At 46.9% G+C, this 16,481-nt stretch overlaps 3 protein-coding genes and 1 long non-coding RNA gene across 6 annotated transcripts; 1 reads left to right on the forward strand and 3 right to left on the reverse strand.

Moving 5' to 3' along the window:
- Positions 1–2,231: 2,231 nt before the first annotated feature.
- LOC109751866 (uncharacterized) lies at positions 2,232–5,924 on the forward strand. Of its 3 annotated transcripts, none has more exons than XM_020310748.4 (6): positions 2,232–2,768; positions 2,886–3,186; positions 3,303–3,461; positions 4,816–5,111; positions 5,314–5,451; positions 5,572–5,884. In XM_020310748.4, the coding sequence occupies exons 1-6, from the start codon at positions 2,571–2,573 to the stop codon at positions 5,596–5,598; spliced, it is 1,119 nt and encodes a 372-aa protein (XP_020166337.1). In that variant the 5' UTR covers positions 2,232–2,570; the 3' UTR covers positions 5,599–5,884. The 3 variants fall into 3 exon arrangements, with proteins under 3 accessions (XP_020166337.1, XP_073360941.1, XP_020166336.1); XM_073504840.1 differs by having other exon boundaries at positions 2,282–2,768; positions 5,820–5,924; XM_020310747.4 differs by having other exon boundaries at positions 2,282–2,768; positions 5,314–5,884.
- Positions 5,925–6,122: 198 nt separating this feature from the next.
- Positions 6,123–7,467, reverse strand: LOC109751867 (uncharacterized). The gene is made up of 2 exons (XR_002230203.4): positions 6,725–7,467; positions 6,123–6,599 (listed from the first exon to the last, which is right to left on the reverse strand). It is a non-coding gene; the product is annotated as an uncharacterized lncRNA (long non-coding RNA).
- Positions 7,468–12,603: 5,136 nt separating this feature from the next.
- Positions 12,604–14,018, reverse strand: LOC109751868 (ras-related protein RABA4d). Its single transcript, XM_073504841.1, has 3 exons — positions 12,870–14,018; positions 12,780–12,804; positions 12,604–12,727 (listed from the first exon to the last, which is right to left on the reverse strand). The coding sequence occupies exons 1-3, from the start codon at positions 13,520–13,522 to the stop codon at positions 12,635–12,637; spliced, it is 771 nt and encodes a 256-aa protein (XP_073360942.1). The 5' UTR covers positions 13,523–14,018; the 3' UTR covers positions 12,604–12,634.
- Positions 14,019–14,829: 811 nt separating this feature from the next.
- On the reverse strand, positions 14,830–15,741 carry LOC109751869 (uncharacterized). Its single transcript, XM_020310751.4, has one exon. The coding sequence runs from the start codon at positions 15,537–15,539 to the stop codon at positions 15,015–15,017; it is 525 nt and encodes a 174-aa protein (XP_020166340.1). The 5' UTR covers positions 15,540–15,741; the 3' UTR covers positions 14,830–15,014.
- Between the last annotated feature and the right edge of the window lie 740 nt (positions 15,742–16,481).

The following is a 16,481-nucleotide window of genomic DNA, read 5'->3' on the forward strand; positions in this document are numbered from 1 at the left end:
AAGCATTGCAATACCGTTTGTGCTCACTTTTGTTACTTGCTACCTTGCTGTTTTTTATTGTTACTATTACAAAAATCAATATCTACTATCATTTCTACATTTGAATCACCATCTCTTCGCCGAACTACTGCACCTATATAATTTACCATTGTATTTGGTGTGTTGGGGACACAAGAGACTTTTTGTTATTTGGTTGCAGGGTTGTTTGAGAGACCATCTTCATCCTACGCCTCCTACGGATTGATAAACCTTAGGTCATCCACTTAAGGGAAATTTGCTACTGTCCTACAAAGCTCTGCGCTTGGAGGCCCAACACGAGTCTACAAGAACAAGTTGTGTAGTAGACATCAGTGGTGGAGGAGGAGGACGATGGCGATGACTAGATGACATCAAGCACCTGGAGTGTAGGCGTCGACCACTTAGTAGTGTAGATAGCACAGGATAAAAATGTCATTGAACGTCATTTGTAGTCGCTAATTTAGTAATGTGGCGGATTTTGTCCTCTATTATAGTTTTATGTTGTGTAATGTGACGGACTTTGAAATTTATCATGTTGAACACATGCATTTGGTTGAGATTAATTTGCCCCTGCATAAGTGAAAAGATATGAAGGCGGCAATATGGTGACTCTGTGTTTGCTCACGGTCGTCGTGGTCTGCATATCTATATGAAACACACTTCATAACTCATACAATGATCGCCCATATGATGAATCTGCTAGAATTGCCCTAATTGTGGTGTTTATTTTGGTTAAATACACAAATGGGAGCTCGTAACATCCTAGTCGAATACAAAAGAAGAAGAAGAAGAAGAAGAAAAGAACCAAACAATGCAGGCTCCCTTTGGCCGACCCAACCAGCATATTCACGGAGAATCTGTGAGGCGTAGAGCGCAACAGTGACCAGAAGTATCCACATTCCCACCCGGGCCAAACCCTCCCCCAAGTTGAAGGAAGAGCCAGAGGACGCCGTCCCCGCCGGCCCAGTCGGACGCCTCGTCCGGGTCAACGCCACCGCGCCTGTCACGACCCAACCAGAGCCGAAGGCGGAACTCTAGGACACGATCCATGCGGTGATCGAGTTCACTGAGGGAGTCCTGGACTAAGGGGTCCTCGGGCGTCCGGCCTGCTATCCATGGGCCGGACTGTTGGGCTGTGAAGACATGAAGGCCGAAGACTATACCCTTGTCCGGATTGGACTTTCCTTGGCGTGGAAGGCAAGCTAGGCGATCAACTATGAAGGTTCCTTCTTATGTAACCGACTCCATGTAACCCTAGATCTCTCCGGTGTCTATATAAACCGGAGAGTGTAGTCCGGATAAGACAGATTCATTACCATATTCATAGGCTAGGCTTTTAGGGTTTAGCCATTACGATCTCGTGGTAGATCAACTCTTGTAATACTCATATTCGTCAAGATCAATCAAGCAGGAAGTAGGGTATTACCTCCATAGAGAGGGCCCGAACCTGGGTAAACATCGTGTCCCCCGTCTCCTGTTACCATCGATCCTAGACGCACAGTTCGGGACCCCCTACCCGAGATCCGCCGGTTTTGACACCGACATTCACCGCCATCCAGGCTTGCAAAAGGCACATATCATCCATGAATATGGCGCCGCACACACTAAGGAGGAAGAGGAGGAGGCGCTACAGTCGCTCGTGTGTCCAACCCCTATGCCTGGATGGAGGATATCTCCTCGACAAAGGAGGAGGACAACGATTAGGAGAAGGACGAGGGCGACGACTGACGATGTCGGGCACCTAGGAGTGTGGGCGTCGGCCACCTAGTACTGTAGATAGCATGGGTTGAAAATGTCGTTAAATGTCATTTATAGTCACTAATTATAGTGATGCGGCGGATTTTGTTCCCGGTGATAGTTTTGTAGTATGTAATGAAGCGGATTTTGGTTCCTTTTATAGTTTCTCGTAATTTATCATGTTGGAACACGTGTTTGGTTGAGCTTAATTTGCCCCTGCATTATCAAAGAAAATGACAGATTTTTTCTTCAAATAAACAAAAAGATATGGAGCCCGTGATACAACGACTTTGTATTTGCCCACAGCTACCGTAGTCTGCATATCAATATAAAACGTGCTTCATAACTCATATATCGATCATCCATATGACGAATCCGCTAGAGTTGCCCTAATTGTGGTGTTTGTTTTGGCTAAACACTCAAATGAGAGTTTTTTTTTTTGACAAACACTCAAATGAGAGCTAGTGACATCCTAGTCGAACACAAAAGATGAAGAAGAAAAGAACCAATGGATCCAGCCCCCTTTGGGCGACCCAACCAATCTATTCACGGAGAGCCTGAGCGGCGCAGAGCGCAACAGCAACCAGAAGTATCATCCCACCCACGCGGACCAAACCCTCCTCCAAGCTGAGGAAAGGCACGCCAAGCCCAAGCCGAACCGACCCGCCCCCCTAAAATCCCAATCCCTTCTCTCCATCCCCTTCCTCAACGAACGAACGAATCCAATCCCCCTCGCCCACGCATCTCGCCCCGCCCCCCCTTTCCCTTCCGCCGCAAGCAACGACGGGCAGAGAGGGCGGTGACCGCCGGCGGCGATGAGGTCGACGGACTCGTCGCGGTTCGTGCAGGAGCTGGTGCTGTACGCGGCGAGCGCGGCGCTCAGCTGCCTCGTCCTCTTCGCCGGACTCCGCCAGCTCGACCCCAACCGCGAGTCCTCCAAGAAGGCGCTCCAGCACAAGAAGGAGATCGCCAAGCGCCTCGGCAGGCCCCTCATCTCCACCACCCCCTACGAGGTAGTATCACCACCCTCCACCCTACCCTACTCATTCCAATCCAGCCCAATCCAGTCCAATCCAGGGTTCGCAGCCTCGCACGCCCGCGCCCGAATTTAATCCCCGGATTGCTCGCAGGATGTGATTGCCTGCGACGTCATCAACCCCGACGAGATCGACGTCGAGTTCGAGTCCGTCGGCGGCCTCGACGAGGTCAAGCAGGCGCTCTACGAGCTCGTCATCCTGCCCCTGCGCCGCCCCGAGCTCTTCGCCTACGGCAAGCTCCTCAGCCCGCAGAAGGGGGTGCTCCTCTACGGCCCGCCCGGGACCGGCAAGACCATGCTGGCCAAGGCCATCGCCAAGGAGTCGGGCGCCGTCTTCATCAACGTCAGGATATCCAATCTCATGAGCAAGTGGTTCGGCGACGCCCAGAAGCTCGGTAAGCCGCCTCCAAGATTGTACCCTGTTTGCTGGAATTGATCCTTCCTGCTTCTAATCTTTGCTCTGTGTATATATCTGCTGTGAAGATGCTCATTTTGTGTACCTCTGTGCCAGTGTCTGCCGTATTTAGTCTCGCCAACAAGCTCCAGCCGGCCATTATCTTCATCGACGAGGTTGATAGTTTCTTGGGACAGCGACGGAACACAGACCATGAAGCTTTGACTAATATGAAGACAGAGTTCATGTCTCTTTGGGACGGTTTCACCACCGATCGTGAGCACTCTCCCTTGTTGCTTTCATAACATACTATATATTTATAATACAGGTTCATATCTACGAACAACGTTGTAAAGTAGTACGTGGTATCTTGGCCTCTTAGAGTAGCAGTCTGCATGCAGATAACAATTAGACACGTACCACTATCCGAGGACTTTAACGTATTGATCTGTACTGAAAAGTAATGTCATCAAAATTGCACTATAAAAGTATGTATTAACAAACGACAATCATAACGCGCTGACGTGCGCAACCACGTGATCGGCCGTGCGCACGCACACTCAATTATGAGTTGATGACATATAGCTGATGCTTGTTGCATCCAGGGCGTCACACATTTGTCCTGTCGCGCCATAGAGCAGTCCATTAACAAAATGTACTCCTGATAATTTGCGCCTTACAGACATCTGTTATTTTGGATTATTAGGATTTATATACAATTTACTTCAATGTTCCCTTGGTCTCGATAGTCATTTGAGGATTTACATGATTTCATCTCTATCAAATATATTACCCCATTAGAACCGTGCTAGCGAAAGAATCTGCTCATATAATTTGTATGACTACTGGATTATTGTTTTATTTGAGTGAAAATGTTTTCAACCATGCCATTTTGTTCAGAGTTCTCTCCCTTGACCTTACTCCTTGGTTTAGAAATATCAAGTTAAAATTAGATAGTAATGGCAAGTTAAAATTACATAGGTATTTCTGTGAGAATTAAATGAGCAGACAAGGTGTCTGTTAGTAGTTTACTTCTTGTTCTACATCTTAGATATACTTGTCCTTGCTAGTCATATGAGGTGAGGTGCTTTTAACAAACTTGGGGCAACTAATGTCCAGCAATTAGACTAACGACCTAACGCAAAACTGACACTCAGAATCTACTTTTGTGTACATGTATTTCTTTCTGTGTTGTTTTTATGTGGTTAGTGTTATTTATGTGAACTTCACGTGTTGATGCATTGCATGCTTGTGTGTGATCTGTGATGCTAACTTTAAGCTGTAGTAGTACGGCAATATTGGTTAGCAAATATCCTTTTATCTCGAAATATCAAATGCGGCGAGGATGTTGCAATCTTAACAGAAGATAGAAGTAATAATAATAATAAGTAGTTGTGGCTATACATGTAAACTTTTGATCTCTAAGGTGTACATGATATAGTTTTTTTTCCTGGAGAATGAAAGGAATTTATTTTGATCAACAAATTTGTTCTGATGCCCAGTTGCTTATCCACATGAGATTTGCTTGTATATGATACATCTGTAAATAATGAATACGTTAACTTGTTACATAGAAACTTCCATAGGTAGTATGGAGCAATATCTCATGACAATTATTATGGCTGTGTAGAGAATGCTCGTGTGATGGTGCTTGCTGCTACAAACAGACCTTCTGAGCTAGATGAGGCCATCCTCAGGCGCTTCACGCAGATATTTGAAATTGGGGTTCCTTCTCGCAGTGAAAGAAGCAAGATACTTGAGGTTATATTGAAGGGAGAAAATATCGAGTCTAACATTGATTATGATTACATTGCCAGTTTGTGTGAGGGCTTTACTGGGTCAGACATCCTAGAACTGTGCAAGCAGGCTGCATTCTATCCTATCAGGGAGATATTGAACAGCGAGAAAGATGGGACAAGAGCAAATGTGAGTATTCAGTACTTTCTCTACAGTGAATTAACTTCCCTTTGTATTTCTACCCTATCAGGGAAGTTCCCTTTTGTTTGGGAAACCTGCATTTATGTTTGGATAGCGAAATAGGACCATAAAGTTATTAACTAGTATTAACGTAAGTTCCTCATTATGTATTGGTTGGTTCTGACCTTTTTGCTTGTAATTGCCGCCTCAGAGTCCAAGACCCTTGAGGCAATCGGACCTGGAGAAAGCTTTGTCAACATCTAGAAAGGGAAAGAAGGCCGCAAGCAGTGCGGCGTCAGGTCTCCAGTCGCCTGAGTGGATCCGGCCGTCGGATCCTGAAGATGACCAGGTACAGAGCGCAATCTTTGAGATATCTAAGCTGATGTCTCGAATAGTTCAGAACAGTCAGTCGGAACCGCAGGAGCCATCTTCACCTTAATCTAAAAACAGAAGGTTTTCCTTTTGCTAGATCTCTGAAAAATCCGCAGTGGAGTAAGCGCTGGCATTACCTACCTAGATTCAGCATATGTATTGGTTCGGTCGGTTAGCGTCGTGGGGCCGCTCTCTGGTTTTTGAAGTTTATTGCAGCTGGCAAAGCCCCGCACTGATGTTTTGAGTTCCATCGTTCTCTGTGTGGAAAATACAGAATTCTATAGTTCTGTGGAACACCTGGTCTGTTCATCTTGTAATTTTCGTTTTGGAACTTAACTATTGTAGGGTAGACAGACTATACATACTGAAGAAATGTGCCCTTCCATCATCATCATTCCATGGTTCAAAAATACCGTTCGTTCGTTTCATATCATCTGAATATTACTTGCACCCCTGTCTCTATTGAGATTCTTCGCTTTTTTGTTCGGGAGAAGCGCCGTGTTTTCGCCTCGGATGAAGCGAGCATCAATACCACAAACGATCAGTGACTCTTGTATTTTCAGCAAGAGCTGCTGAATCTGTCAGCCATGAGCTGCCTGCTTGGTGTCTTCATGGCGCTGGTTTCATGAACGACTAGAGACGCTTGTATTTTCAGCCAAGAATTAATCGCTGAATACTGTTAGGATTAATTAAGGGATTAATCCCTGCTTTATCTAACCGCAGGCAGTTGCTTTGGCAACTGTCGCGTCGGTTCGCTGGACAGGCGTCTCTCTCTACAGACACCTCTCTAGTGGCATATATATGTGTGATCACATCATAATAAAGTAAACGACTGTTCATTTACATCTCTGTGTCTATTCTCTTGTTCTCTAATCAAAACACGTTATCAGCACGCTCCCCGGCGGAGCGATTCCATCTGCGAGACGGCTCCTGGCGGAGCGATTCCGTCAGCGCCACGGCTCCTGGCTGCAGCATCGATCGCCTGCGAGTTCGGCGGCTACAGCCGTTGGTTCGGCGTGGTGGCGCGGCGGTCCTCAGCCCGGCGAAAGCGCTTCCAATCGGCAGCCTCGCGCCGTGCACGGCCACGACGACAAATCTCTCGGTCTCTAACTGTCACTTCGATTCCTACAGGAATACAGGGGATAAACGAGAGAATGAAGAACAGGGTTGCAGGGGCATGCGCCATGTATGTGCATCCATCGAACCTTAAAACTAGAGAGCATGAATCAAGAAAAGGTAAGATGTCTCACTTCATTACCATCTCGCTGGACTGGTGGTGCCGCTCGTTGCCATCTTGCCATCAAGGACATGAACAACGACATCATCAGATTGGTCTGACCTCGGCCCCGCGCTGGACTTGGACACCGGAACCACCGGTTTCGCCTGCCGCGACGGAAACGAGGCGGCTCGGCCTCCGCGCAAGGCAGCAAGCGGCCGCTTAACGCGCGACCGCGGCGATGCCCAGCGTGCACGCCCATGGCGCCACGCCTTCCAAGTGAGGTACGGGGCTCCCAGCGAGGAGCATGCAGCAGCCCTCGGCCCGACGGTGCTCCTCTCGGCGTGCCGTGGCCATCGGCCCTGGCGTTGTGCTTGGCTACACGCCCTCCCACTGCGCAAGTCGCAGACGGCAGCCTCGGTGCTCCGCGACGCGGCGTGGAAGACCGAGGCGATGCCGCGGCCCTCGGCTCGCAACCGCGCAGGCCGGCGATGGCCCTCCGACCCCTCAGGCGCGTGATACGCCGCTCCTCTCGCCGACGGAGCGCCACCACGGCGCACAAGCTCTCCCGGCGACACCTCCGCGCCCTCCAACGCGAGGCGCGACGCTCCCTCCATCCGGTCGGCCGCGTGGCATGGTCGCACGGCTAAGGCGGCGGCCTGACGAGGCCATGGAGATGACCGGAGCAGCCCTTGGGATTTCTCCCGATTGGCAACCGCTCAGAGGAAGAAGATAAGCCTTATCTCTTCGCCTCTTTGCACCAAGTTCTCTGCAGTTGCAGGAATTCGCAGAATAGGCCGAAACAGTGGTCCAGGCAAATTTTGCACAATTCCTTTCTATTTTTTGGAGTTTGTGAATTTGGCCTGCTAAAAGTACTATTTACTAGTACTTGCCTGTCTTAGACCCTGTTAATTACTGTATTTTCTGTTGAATTTTAAAATTCCAGAAATATGTGTATGTTGATACTTGATATGTTCAATGTGTTTACCACATATCAAACTCTCTAGAACATGTTTTCCGCGATTGAGATTAAGTTTTTCTCGCACAACAATATAGATTTGCGATTGAGAATTATTATTTTCTCGCAAAAACAATCTCATTGGGATTGAGATTAATTTTATCTCGCAAATTATTAATTCAGCTCGCTGAATTATCTTGCAACTTGATACAAGATTATCTCATTTTAATTTGAGGTTTATACAATTCAAGTTTTTCATTTGAACATCAAGTTTGCAACATCACCATTATTCACTACATTAGTAGTATTTTTCTGTTGAGTACCGAGATGTATTCCAGATCCTAAATTGATGTAATATATTTCCACGTTTGCCACGTGTCAAGATTAATTACGTCTATTTGCAATTGAGATTTTAAATCTCTTGCAAAGTATATTCAATATCTTTATAGTACTGTTTCCCTGTTGAGTATGCAGTATTCCGGAATATTTCTATGATATATCTGTTTCCATGTTAGACACATGTCGAGAATAATACATCTATTTGCAATTGAGATTTTCAATTTCTTGCAAATACATATGCAAAATTCAAGGTGTCATCCTTAGCAGTTTGAGATTCACACTAATGATTTCGAGCCACCTTCTTGAAATCTATTAATTTTGCAACATTAAGATGTATTTATATTATGCAATCTGTAATATAAATGAATTACCGGTTTTTCACCGGAGATGATATGTTCTGTGTGTTTACCACATTGCCATTCTTCATGAACATGTCACAACGGTTGAGATTGATTTCTCCCACACAACAAACTTGTAAATTTTTGACAATAACATCTCCCTCATTATATTAGGAAAACACAAGGTAATGAGTTGGATTTACTGCCCATGTGCAGACTATCTCTATTACTGTGAGATCTGTATGATCTTCAATGTGTTATGTTCCCACAATTGAGGTTGAGCATTTTCAAGTTATACACTTGAGTTAAATTTTTGCATTCTTATTGCAAAACCATGATGGTTTTTAATTTACTTCTTGTAAATTAATTATCTCTGGCTTGCCCCTATAAGTAATCGATGGCTAACAATTTGAGGCTCTTGCCCTCAATGGCCACAACTTAGTTAAGCGGGTCATGGACATCAAGATTAGTCTTGCATCCCATGGGATAGCGCGTGCAATTCAAACCACGCCACCGGGACACAAAGGACCTCAAGGGTAATGTTTTGAAACTCACTTCAAACCCTCAACCTGACACCATCGAGCTGTCACGAGACCCTATGAGCATGAAGAGCATGATGGTTGAATATGCATCAACCGACATGTTTGGAGACTATATACATTTAGTCCCTTAGTCTCCTTAGTGATCTATTTATTTATGTCCATTTATGATGTTCTAATAAGAACATGATTATTGTTGTTATCATATTGTATATCACAATATATTGTATCAGCACTTTGGTACAAATTCATTTGTATGTATTCTATATATCTGACAGGGATTTTCTTGAGAATGTTCATGTCTATATATAGATTTCTACGGGGGTCAATCTGATGAAAGATGATTTGTGCCATGTGGACATATGCACCACAAACTCTATACTCAGGGAGTGAAATGTTTCCACTCATTGAGATAAAGGAGATATTTTAAAATCGCTAGACGCGATGAGGTATTTGTTGGCTCAACTCGAGTCATATTTACTGTCCCTGTGGGTACTCGAGTAACCTCAGGATGCTTTATTGCTTCCGGGTTTAGCTCGTAGCCTACTAAACTATGGAGGTATCCGTCAAAATAGTTTCTACAATGAAACTAATGATGACAACAAAGAGAAATAACTTCTCTTTACCATATGCAACGGATATGGCAAGCACATTCTCTGTGTATCATTTGGATTGTACTACACATATGCCACAACCCGTAGCACATGTTGCGTGCGATATAGTTTTCCAGAGTGTCTTGTACATGACAAACTTGGCATACTCGCTTTGGTCATCGAAACATTGGGTTGAAACTGAAACTATCATCAATTCCAATAGTTTATGATTATTATGATGCTAAATTCTAACAACTTTGGATTTTATGTGCACTACAAGTGACACAGGAAAGCTAATTTTAAGGCTCGCACACCTTAAAGTCTACGCTAAACCACTCAGACTCCTTGAATGCATCAAGTTGAGGTAAGTGGCTCTTCCCATCCATTGACTAGACTATTCAGGTATACCATGGTTCTAAAAGACATATCTACATGATGGTCTTAAGTGTGTGCTTTATTCACACGAAACCATTGGCTCATTATCCTGACATCGATTTCAAGCAAATCGAATGGATAACATTGCAGAATTCTCCTTGAGTGCCTTCTCTATGGCCCTTGGATTGAAGTTTGGCAATTTGTCCTAATGTCTAGACTCAAAATGGTTTGGTAGAATCCTATCCAAAGAGTTAAGCTCATTGCATTATCTTTACTTTGGAATTGCAACTTACCAACTTTACGTTGGAGTCATGCAGTTTTACACGCTCATGACATAACTGCATAATATTATTCCCCTCTATCTTTGATACGTGGAAATCTATCAAGTATTTCCCATCTGCGGTAATTCAGTTGCATACCGATATCACCACCCGACATACATCATTGGCCCCTCAACATATAGTTGGGATCTATGTGAGGAATAACTGTATTTCCGTTAATACCTCAAGCCCCTCACATGGGGAGTTATTCAAGGCCAGTATGTTGATTCAATGAGGAATATTTCCAGGCATTAGGGGGAGAATTCAAGTACCATGAAGAATGCCAGGAAATTAGTGGAATGTTCAACACATTTCTGCCTCAAATCCATGTACTCAAAGATCTGAACCATGCGTTCAGCAGATTTGCAATACATTGCAAATAACCTGCCAGATTCATTTACTGAACATAAGGGTGTCACTCAATATTACAATCCCGCAAAAATATGTCGGAAAGAGTGGAGGTACCAACTAAAACCACTCAACTCCCCGTTCAAAGAAACAGGGGGAGAAGTATGACAATAGTACATCAGGATTCAGCTTCTTGCAAGCAAGGATATCAAGACCAATCAGTAAATGCATGTCAACTTCACGTTGACAGACACCTGATGGGTAGTATACCCAGTGGATGGGAAACCTCCACCAGACCAGGTCATAGTGCACACAATGACCGGGACATCGGAATACCCGACTCAGTCGCATTGGGAAATCGCGAGCAGTCGTCATGGGTAACGATGTTTCCATCAAGTCTATATTGATATATAGATTCTGGAGAATCATATAACCGGAAGTCTACAATTGTCGACATATATTTCTCAACTAGATTGCAAAACCTTTCATGTGATTCAGATCCAAAGACCATGGCCATGGCAAAGTGTGAACACCACTCGGACTGAACTCAAGCAAAGGGTATAATCTAGATAGAAATGATCTTGCTCAATAATGGGAAGGTATTCATAAGCAATACCTACCAGTTTTCTTCTGGAAACAGAATTGAGAACAACGAGGTGGTGAAACGAAGAGCAAGTATTGTAGCACAAGGGTTCACGCAGATACCCAACTATTTTCCAGAGGTGGAATCTCTTTCCGATAACTTATTTCATTGGCAGTACAAAATCTTCTATCTCTGCAGTTGATAGATGTAGTGATTACATATCCATGTGGATCACTAGATTCAGACATATATGATTGATTCCCGATGGAATCTCAATTCTGAATCGAAATACAAAATGCAACATACATTGTGTAAAATCAGTAAGTCACCATACGACTTATTGTTGTCAGTACATATGGTACAACTGACGTAGTGAGATCCTTATACACAAGGATTACTCTTACAACGATGATTATCCATGCTTGTGTGTCTGCAATGATGACACATGTAATCATCTAATTGACGGAGTTTAAAATGAAGGATTTGGGTAAACCAAAATACCGCTCGTTACTACAAATTGAGCACCTTCATTCATACATTATGGTATACTATGTTGTCTATATCCATAATATTGGAGAAATTCATTGTGGACAAATCTTATCCATCCATAACTCTCATGGTAGTTCATTCTCTAGACGTAGAGAAAGATCTATTTGGACCAAGAGATGATGGAAATGAGATATTGGGACTCAGTGTTCCATAATGCCATTGGATCTACCAAACACAATTGGTTGGTACTCAAGAATATCTTTCGATATCTCCAAGGCATCAAACATCTTGTCCTGGTTTTTCAGTTTCACAGAAATGTGAACACCAATATCATTGGATACATCGATCAGATTCCCACTATGTCAGATCGTAGACAAGTTTAGTGTTCCTACTAGGTGTGGTAGCCCCCTCATGCAGAGTCTTCGAAAGAGACCTCATGGCTAAATCCACCAACCATTATCTCAACGATAATGTTTCTTGTGTTGCCCGGATGCAAACAGGTTACATAATAAGCAATATCACTATATTGCATATCTTGCAAGTCAAATCATGCGACTGATTTGTTCACCATGTCTCTACCAACTTCTATGTTCCAGAAATGTGTTCATGGAATTGGTATATGATGACTTCGGAATATGCAAGAATCAGGAGGAGTATCTTCCTGAATTGTTCCTGTTAAAAGCATCATATTATACTTTTTTTCCTTCATGAGTTTACTTTATAGTTTCTCATAAAGGTTTTTAATGAAGTAATATCAACACAAGACCATATGTCATATTTTCTGTTTTCCCCACCGGGGTTTTTAAGAAAATATATACGATATATTTATTGTCCTCTAAACTCTATGAGTTTTCTCGTATTGAGTTAAAAGAGACAATAACCATTATATGTTGCATCACTTTCTCCTTATTTTTCCCACCGGGTTTGAAGGAACTTTGGCAACATATCAAACACTATACTCCTCACATTTTTCCCACAGGGTTTTTCGAGGAGCTTTTCAAGAAATAAAGCAGTAATTAGGGAGAGTGTTAGGATTAATTAAGGGATTAATCCCTGCTTTATCTAACCGCAGGCAGTTGCTTTGGCAACTGTCGCGTCGGTTCGCTGGACAGGCGTCCCTCTGTACAGACACCTCCCTAGTGGCATCCCCTCAAACTGTATATATATGTGATCACATTATCAATAAAGTAAACGACTGTTCATTTACCTCTCTGTGCCTATTCTCTTGTTCTCTAATCAAAACAAATACATCATATCATCTGGTATCGTATCGTATCACGAGGAGCATGAAGAGCACCTGCTTGGTGTTTTCATGGCGCTGGTCTCCATCATGGAGAGCTCTTGAGACAGAGAAATGCCCTTGAGCACCAGGACGTCGTCGTCGCCATCACCGTTGCCTCTCGCCGCCTCCAGCGGCTTCCTGGACACGGCGGCGTGGATCTCCTCGAGCAGGCCGAGGAAGGCGGCCTCGACGTTGTCGCCGCTCAGCGCGGACGCCTCGTAGAAGAAGAGCCCCTGCTCCTCGGCGAAGGCCTCGGCCTCTTCGGCCCCCACCTCGCGGCGCCCCGGCGCGGCGGCGGTGAGGTCGGCCTTGTTGCCGACGAGCGCGACGACGATGGACTTGTCGGCGTGGGCGCGGAGCTCGGCGACCCACCTGGCGGCGTGGCTGAAGCTGTCCCGGCGCGTGACGTCGTAGACGAGCATGGCGCCCAGCGCGCCCCGGTAGTAGGCGCTGGTGACGGCCCGGTAGCGCTCCTGGCCGGCGGTGTCCCATATCTGGGCCTTGACGCGGCGGCCGGCGATGTCGACGGTGCGCGTCTGGAACTCGATGCCGATGGTGGACTTGGAGTCGAGGCAGAAGTCGCCCCGCGTGAAGCGCCCCAGCAGCTGCGTCTTCCCCACCCCCGAGTCGCCGATCACCACCACCTTGAACACGTAGTCCTCCTCCATGGCTCCGGTCGGCAATCGGTCTGAGCGCAAGCTCCGGTGGCTGGCTGGCTGGCGTGAAGCTGCACCTGTATATGGCGGCCTGTATCAGACACTGGCTAGCTCATGCGTGTATGTCGTCTGACATCCGTGCCTCTGCGTGTATATAAATATGTGGGTGACATATGGGGGAGAGAGAGAGTGGTTGAAACTTGAAAGGAGGGGGTTGCTCACTTGCACCTGCATCGCTGCTCCCACTATAGTGATGATGGAGGTGCTTCTAGTATTTGATTATTTTTTGTCCATTTTTCCTGCTATATTTTATTACTTATCCTGCCAATTCTACACGATCAAAGGGTTGTTCTTGGTTCATTATAGCCGCTAGTGATATCCAACTGCTTACGTACAGGTAGCGGGTACGTACTGCCTGGCTGACTGCCTGACTCCGGCGCCTTTCTCTTTCGGCACTCATTGTAGAGTACGCAGGACGCGTCCAGTACGTACAGTGCGTAGCTTTAATATTTCTCTTTCTTTCAGTAAGTAAGTATTTCCTCCGCAAAGTTGGTTAGGCAGAAAGTCGATCGTCATGCATGATCATTCATCCATTCATACATTTATATATTCCAAATCCACAAAAGGCCATCCGCGCGTGTCCACTCCATTCCTAACCTATGTGTTCATCATGCCTTACTTACACAGAAGAATCGACGGTGAAAACAAAAACAGTACCATCACATGTCAACATGTGGCCACAGAATATATAGAACCACGGCAGTTGAGGATTAGCGTCGCCGGATGTCACGGCCTCGTGTGTCACGCGGTGCCTAACCTAGTCACTCCTTCACGTTGATTGGTCGGCTGGAGCGACCCATCGATGGAGATGGATGGATTACGTCTTCCATTGCATGGTGTGATTATTCAACTGCATACCCTTCCTCAACTGCTATGCTTTACAACAAGGCAGTAAGCAACAGTGCGTAGCAGGCTGCCTGATCGATCATTGCGTCCAAGCCACAACTCCTTTTTAAAAGCTTTTCAGTTAATTGCTCTCTTCTACGCGACAGCTCAAGTAGGAGTAGTAGTAGTATATTGGTGGCATGTCAGGATTGGCACTATGCATGCATAATGTCTAGATGTGCACCTCTTGGACATTTTTTTTTAAAAGATGTACACCTCTCAATAATGAATTGTTTTATCCTAAAAAAATATGAATTGTTTTAGTTTCGAGCGGTTGAATGGCCATGAACTGGCCTTATCTACAAGATCCACTAGAAACATCTGGGTTCGATGGACTACAATATAATCATGGTGGCGAGCAGTTGGACAGAAGATTTGTGATGCGTACGCGCATGGATAGTGCTCACAGTTAATTATACAATCACAAAAATATAGAATCGTGCTGTAGCAAGCAGTTGGGCATCTGCAGTTGATACCGGCGCTACGTACGTGCATGCATCAGCCAGTAATCCTCAAGTACAAACCGAAAAGCTAGCATGGCACGTACGTGCATCAAGCGCTAGTGGGCCTGGGCGTGGGCGCGCTTGCTGGAGGTCGAGGACGGCGGCGGGGCGAGCAGGTGGTCGCAGAGGGCGGCGAACTCGGCCATGACGTCGGCGACCATGCCGGCCTTGCCCTTGCCGACGAGCAGCCGCACCAGGGCGCCCACCCGCGCGTCGGGCTCCTCCAGGCGCTGCCCGCGGGGAGGCTCCTTCAGGCGCCGGAGCAGGGCGCGCGCGTGGCGGGCGGCCCCGGGCAGCGTGCCCGCGCGGAGCGACGCGTCGGCCAGCGCGGCCGCGTACCCCGTGGCGGCGCGGCTGCTGGTGGTGCTGGTGCTGGCATGCGCCGGGTGCGCCGGAGCGCCGGAGGCCGACGAGGAGCAGCGGGGCGCCCTGGACGGCGCCGCGGTCACGGCTAGGCGCGTGGAGACGGAGGAGTGACGCGGGTGCCTGAGGTGGAGCGCGCGGTGGTGGTGGTGGGGCGGGAGTGAGGCGGCGGTGGCGGGGAGCGCCCCATGGTGGTGCAGGGACACGGCCGCGTCCATGGCGCCCGGTGTGGAACGGAGCGACTGAACGAGTGGCGGTGATGGTTTATGCTTACGCTGGCTGATCTGCACCGCGCGTGCGCGCCTTCTCGGATTAGGTTGGGTTTGGCGTTTGGTTGGGGTTGGGTGGGCGACGTGGACACGCGCGCGCACGGCGGACGGACAGGGAACCGGGCGCACCCGGCGACGTGGTCACGGCCACGCAGCAGCAAGTGGCCGGCGTGGGCCAGAGCGGGAAAAGACGCCGGTGAATTTTTTTATTTTTTGAGAAATCTCTCTAACTTTATTAAACTTCGGTAATCTTCATCGGTGCAATAACTGGGTCATAGGGTAAACTCAACCAAATCATGGGTCCTAAAATCTAAAGTACAAGCATGCCCAGTACTAGGCGCCGGCGGACCCGCGCTAGGTTCGGCCGGTCCGCCCCAACCGTTCGATCTGGTACAGTACAACCGTCCAAAAAACATTATTCGCCCCGATCTAGCCTTTCCTTGACCTGTCTTCTTTCTCCCAACGAATCCCAAAAAAAATCCCCACGCCGCTGCCCCCGCGGCTCCGCCTTCGTGTGCAGCTCGGCGAGGGGAACGACTGCCGGCCGCCGGCCGCTTGCACCTCTATTCCTTGTAGCCCCTCTGCTGCTCGCCGGAGAACCTTCTCGCTAGTTAATTTTCAGTTGCAAGCTCCACCTCAGACGGTTGCAACTCCCCCCGTCGACGCTCCATGGTTGCGGCACCCAATGTGCGCCGCCGCCACTCGTCGTCGATGCTCGCTACGACCGACGACCACCAGTAAACGACATTGAGTGGATGTAGCAAAATACATCGCCGGTAGTAGCAAAAAACACTAACGGTGGCAACAAAAAAGAAATTGGTCGCCGGCGTCACAGCTCCACCATCATGGATGTAGCAAATTACCTCACCGATAGTAGCAAAATCAGACGAC

This window comes from Aegilops tauschii, chromosome 7, assembly GCF_002575655.3.
Source record: "Aegilops tauschii subsp. strangulata cultivar AL8/78 chromosome 7, Aet v6.0, whole genome shotgun sequence".
Taxonomy (NCBI): Eukaryota; Viridiplantae; Streptophyta; class Magnoliopsida; order Poales; family Poaceae; genus Aegilops; species Aegilops tauschii.

Excerpts from the sequence above, each read along its gene's own strand:
- LOC109751866 (XM_073504840.1), top strand. The coding sequence starts at position 2,571 with ATGAGGTCGACGGACTCGTCGCGGTTCGTGCAGGAGCTGGTGCTGTAC. Across the intron at positions 3,187-3,302 it reads CGGCGACGCCCAGAAGCTCG|TGTCTGCCGTATTTAGTCTC; the intron begins GTAAGCCGCCTC and ends CCTCTGTGCCAG. Across the intron at positions 5,452-5,819 it reads CGGATCCTGAAGATGACCAG|GGTAGACAGACTATACATAC; the intron begins GTACAGAGCGCA and ends TAACTATTGTAG.
- LOC109751868 (XM_073504841.1), bottom strand. The coding sequence starts at position 13,522 with ATGGAGGAGGACTACGTGTTCAAGGTGGTGGTGATCGGCGACTCGGGG. Across the intron at positions 12,805-12,869 it reads GCCATGAAAACACCAAGCAG|AGAACAAGAGAATAGGCACA; the intron begins GTGCTCTTCATG and ends TGTTTTGATTAG. Across the intron at positions 12,728-12,779 it reads AAGAGAATAGGCACAGAGAG|TTTGAGGGGATGCCACTAGG; the intron begins GTAAATGAACAG and ends ATATATATACAG.
- LOC109751869 (XM_020310751.4), bottom strand. The coding sequence starts at position 15,539 with ATGGACGCGGCCGTGTCCCTGCACCACCATGGGGCGCTCCCCGCCACC.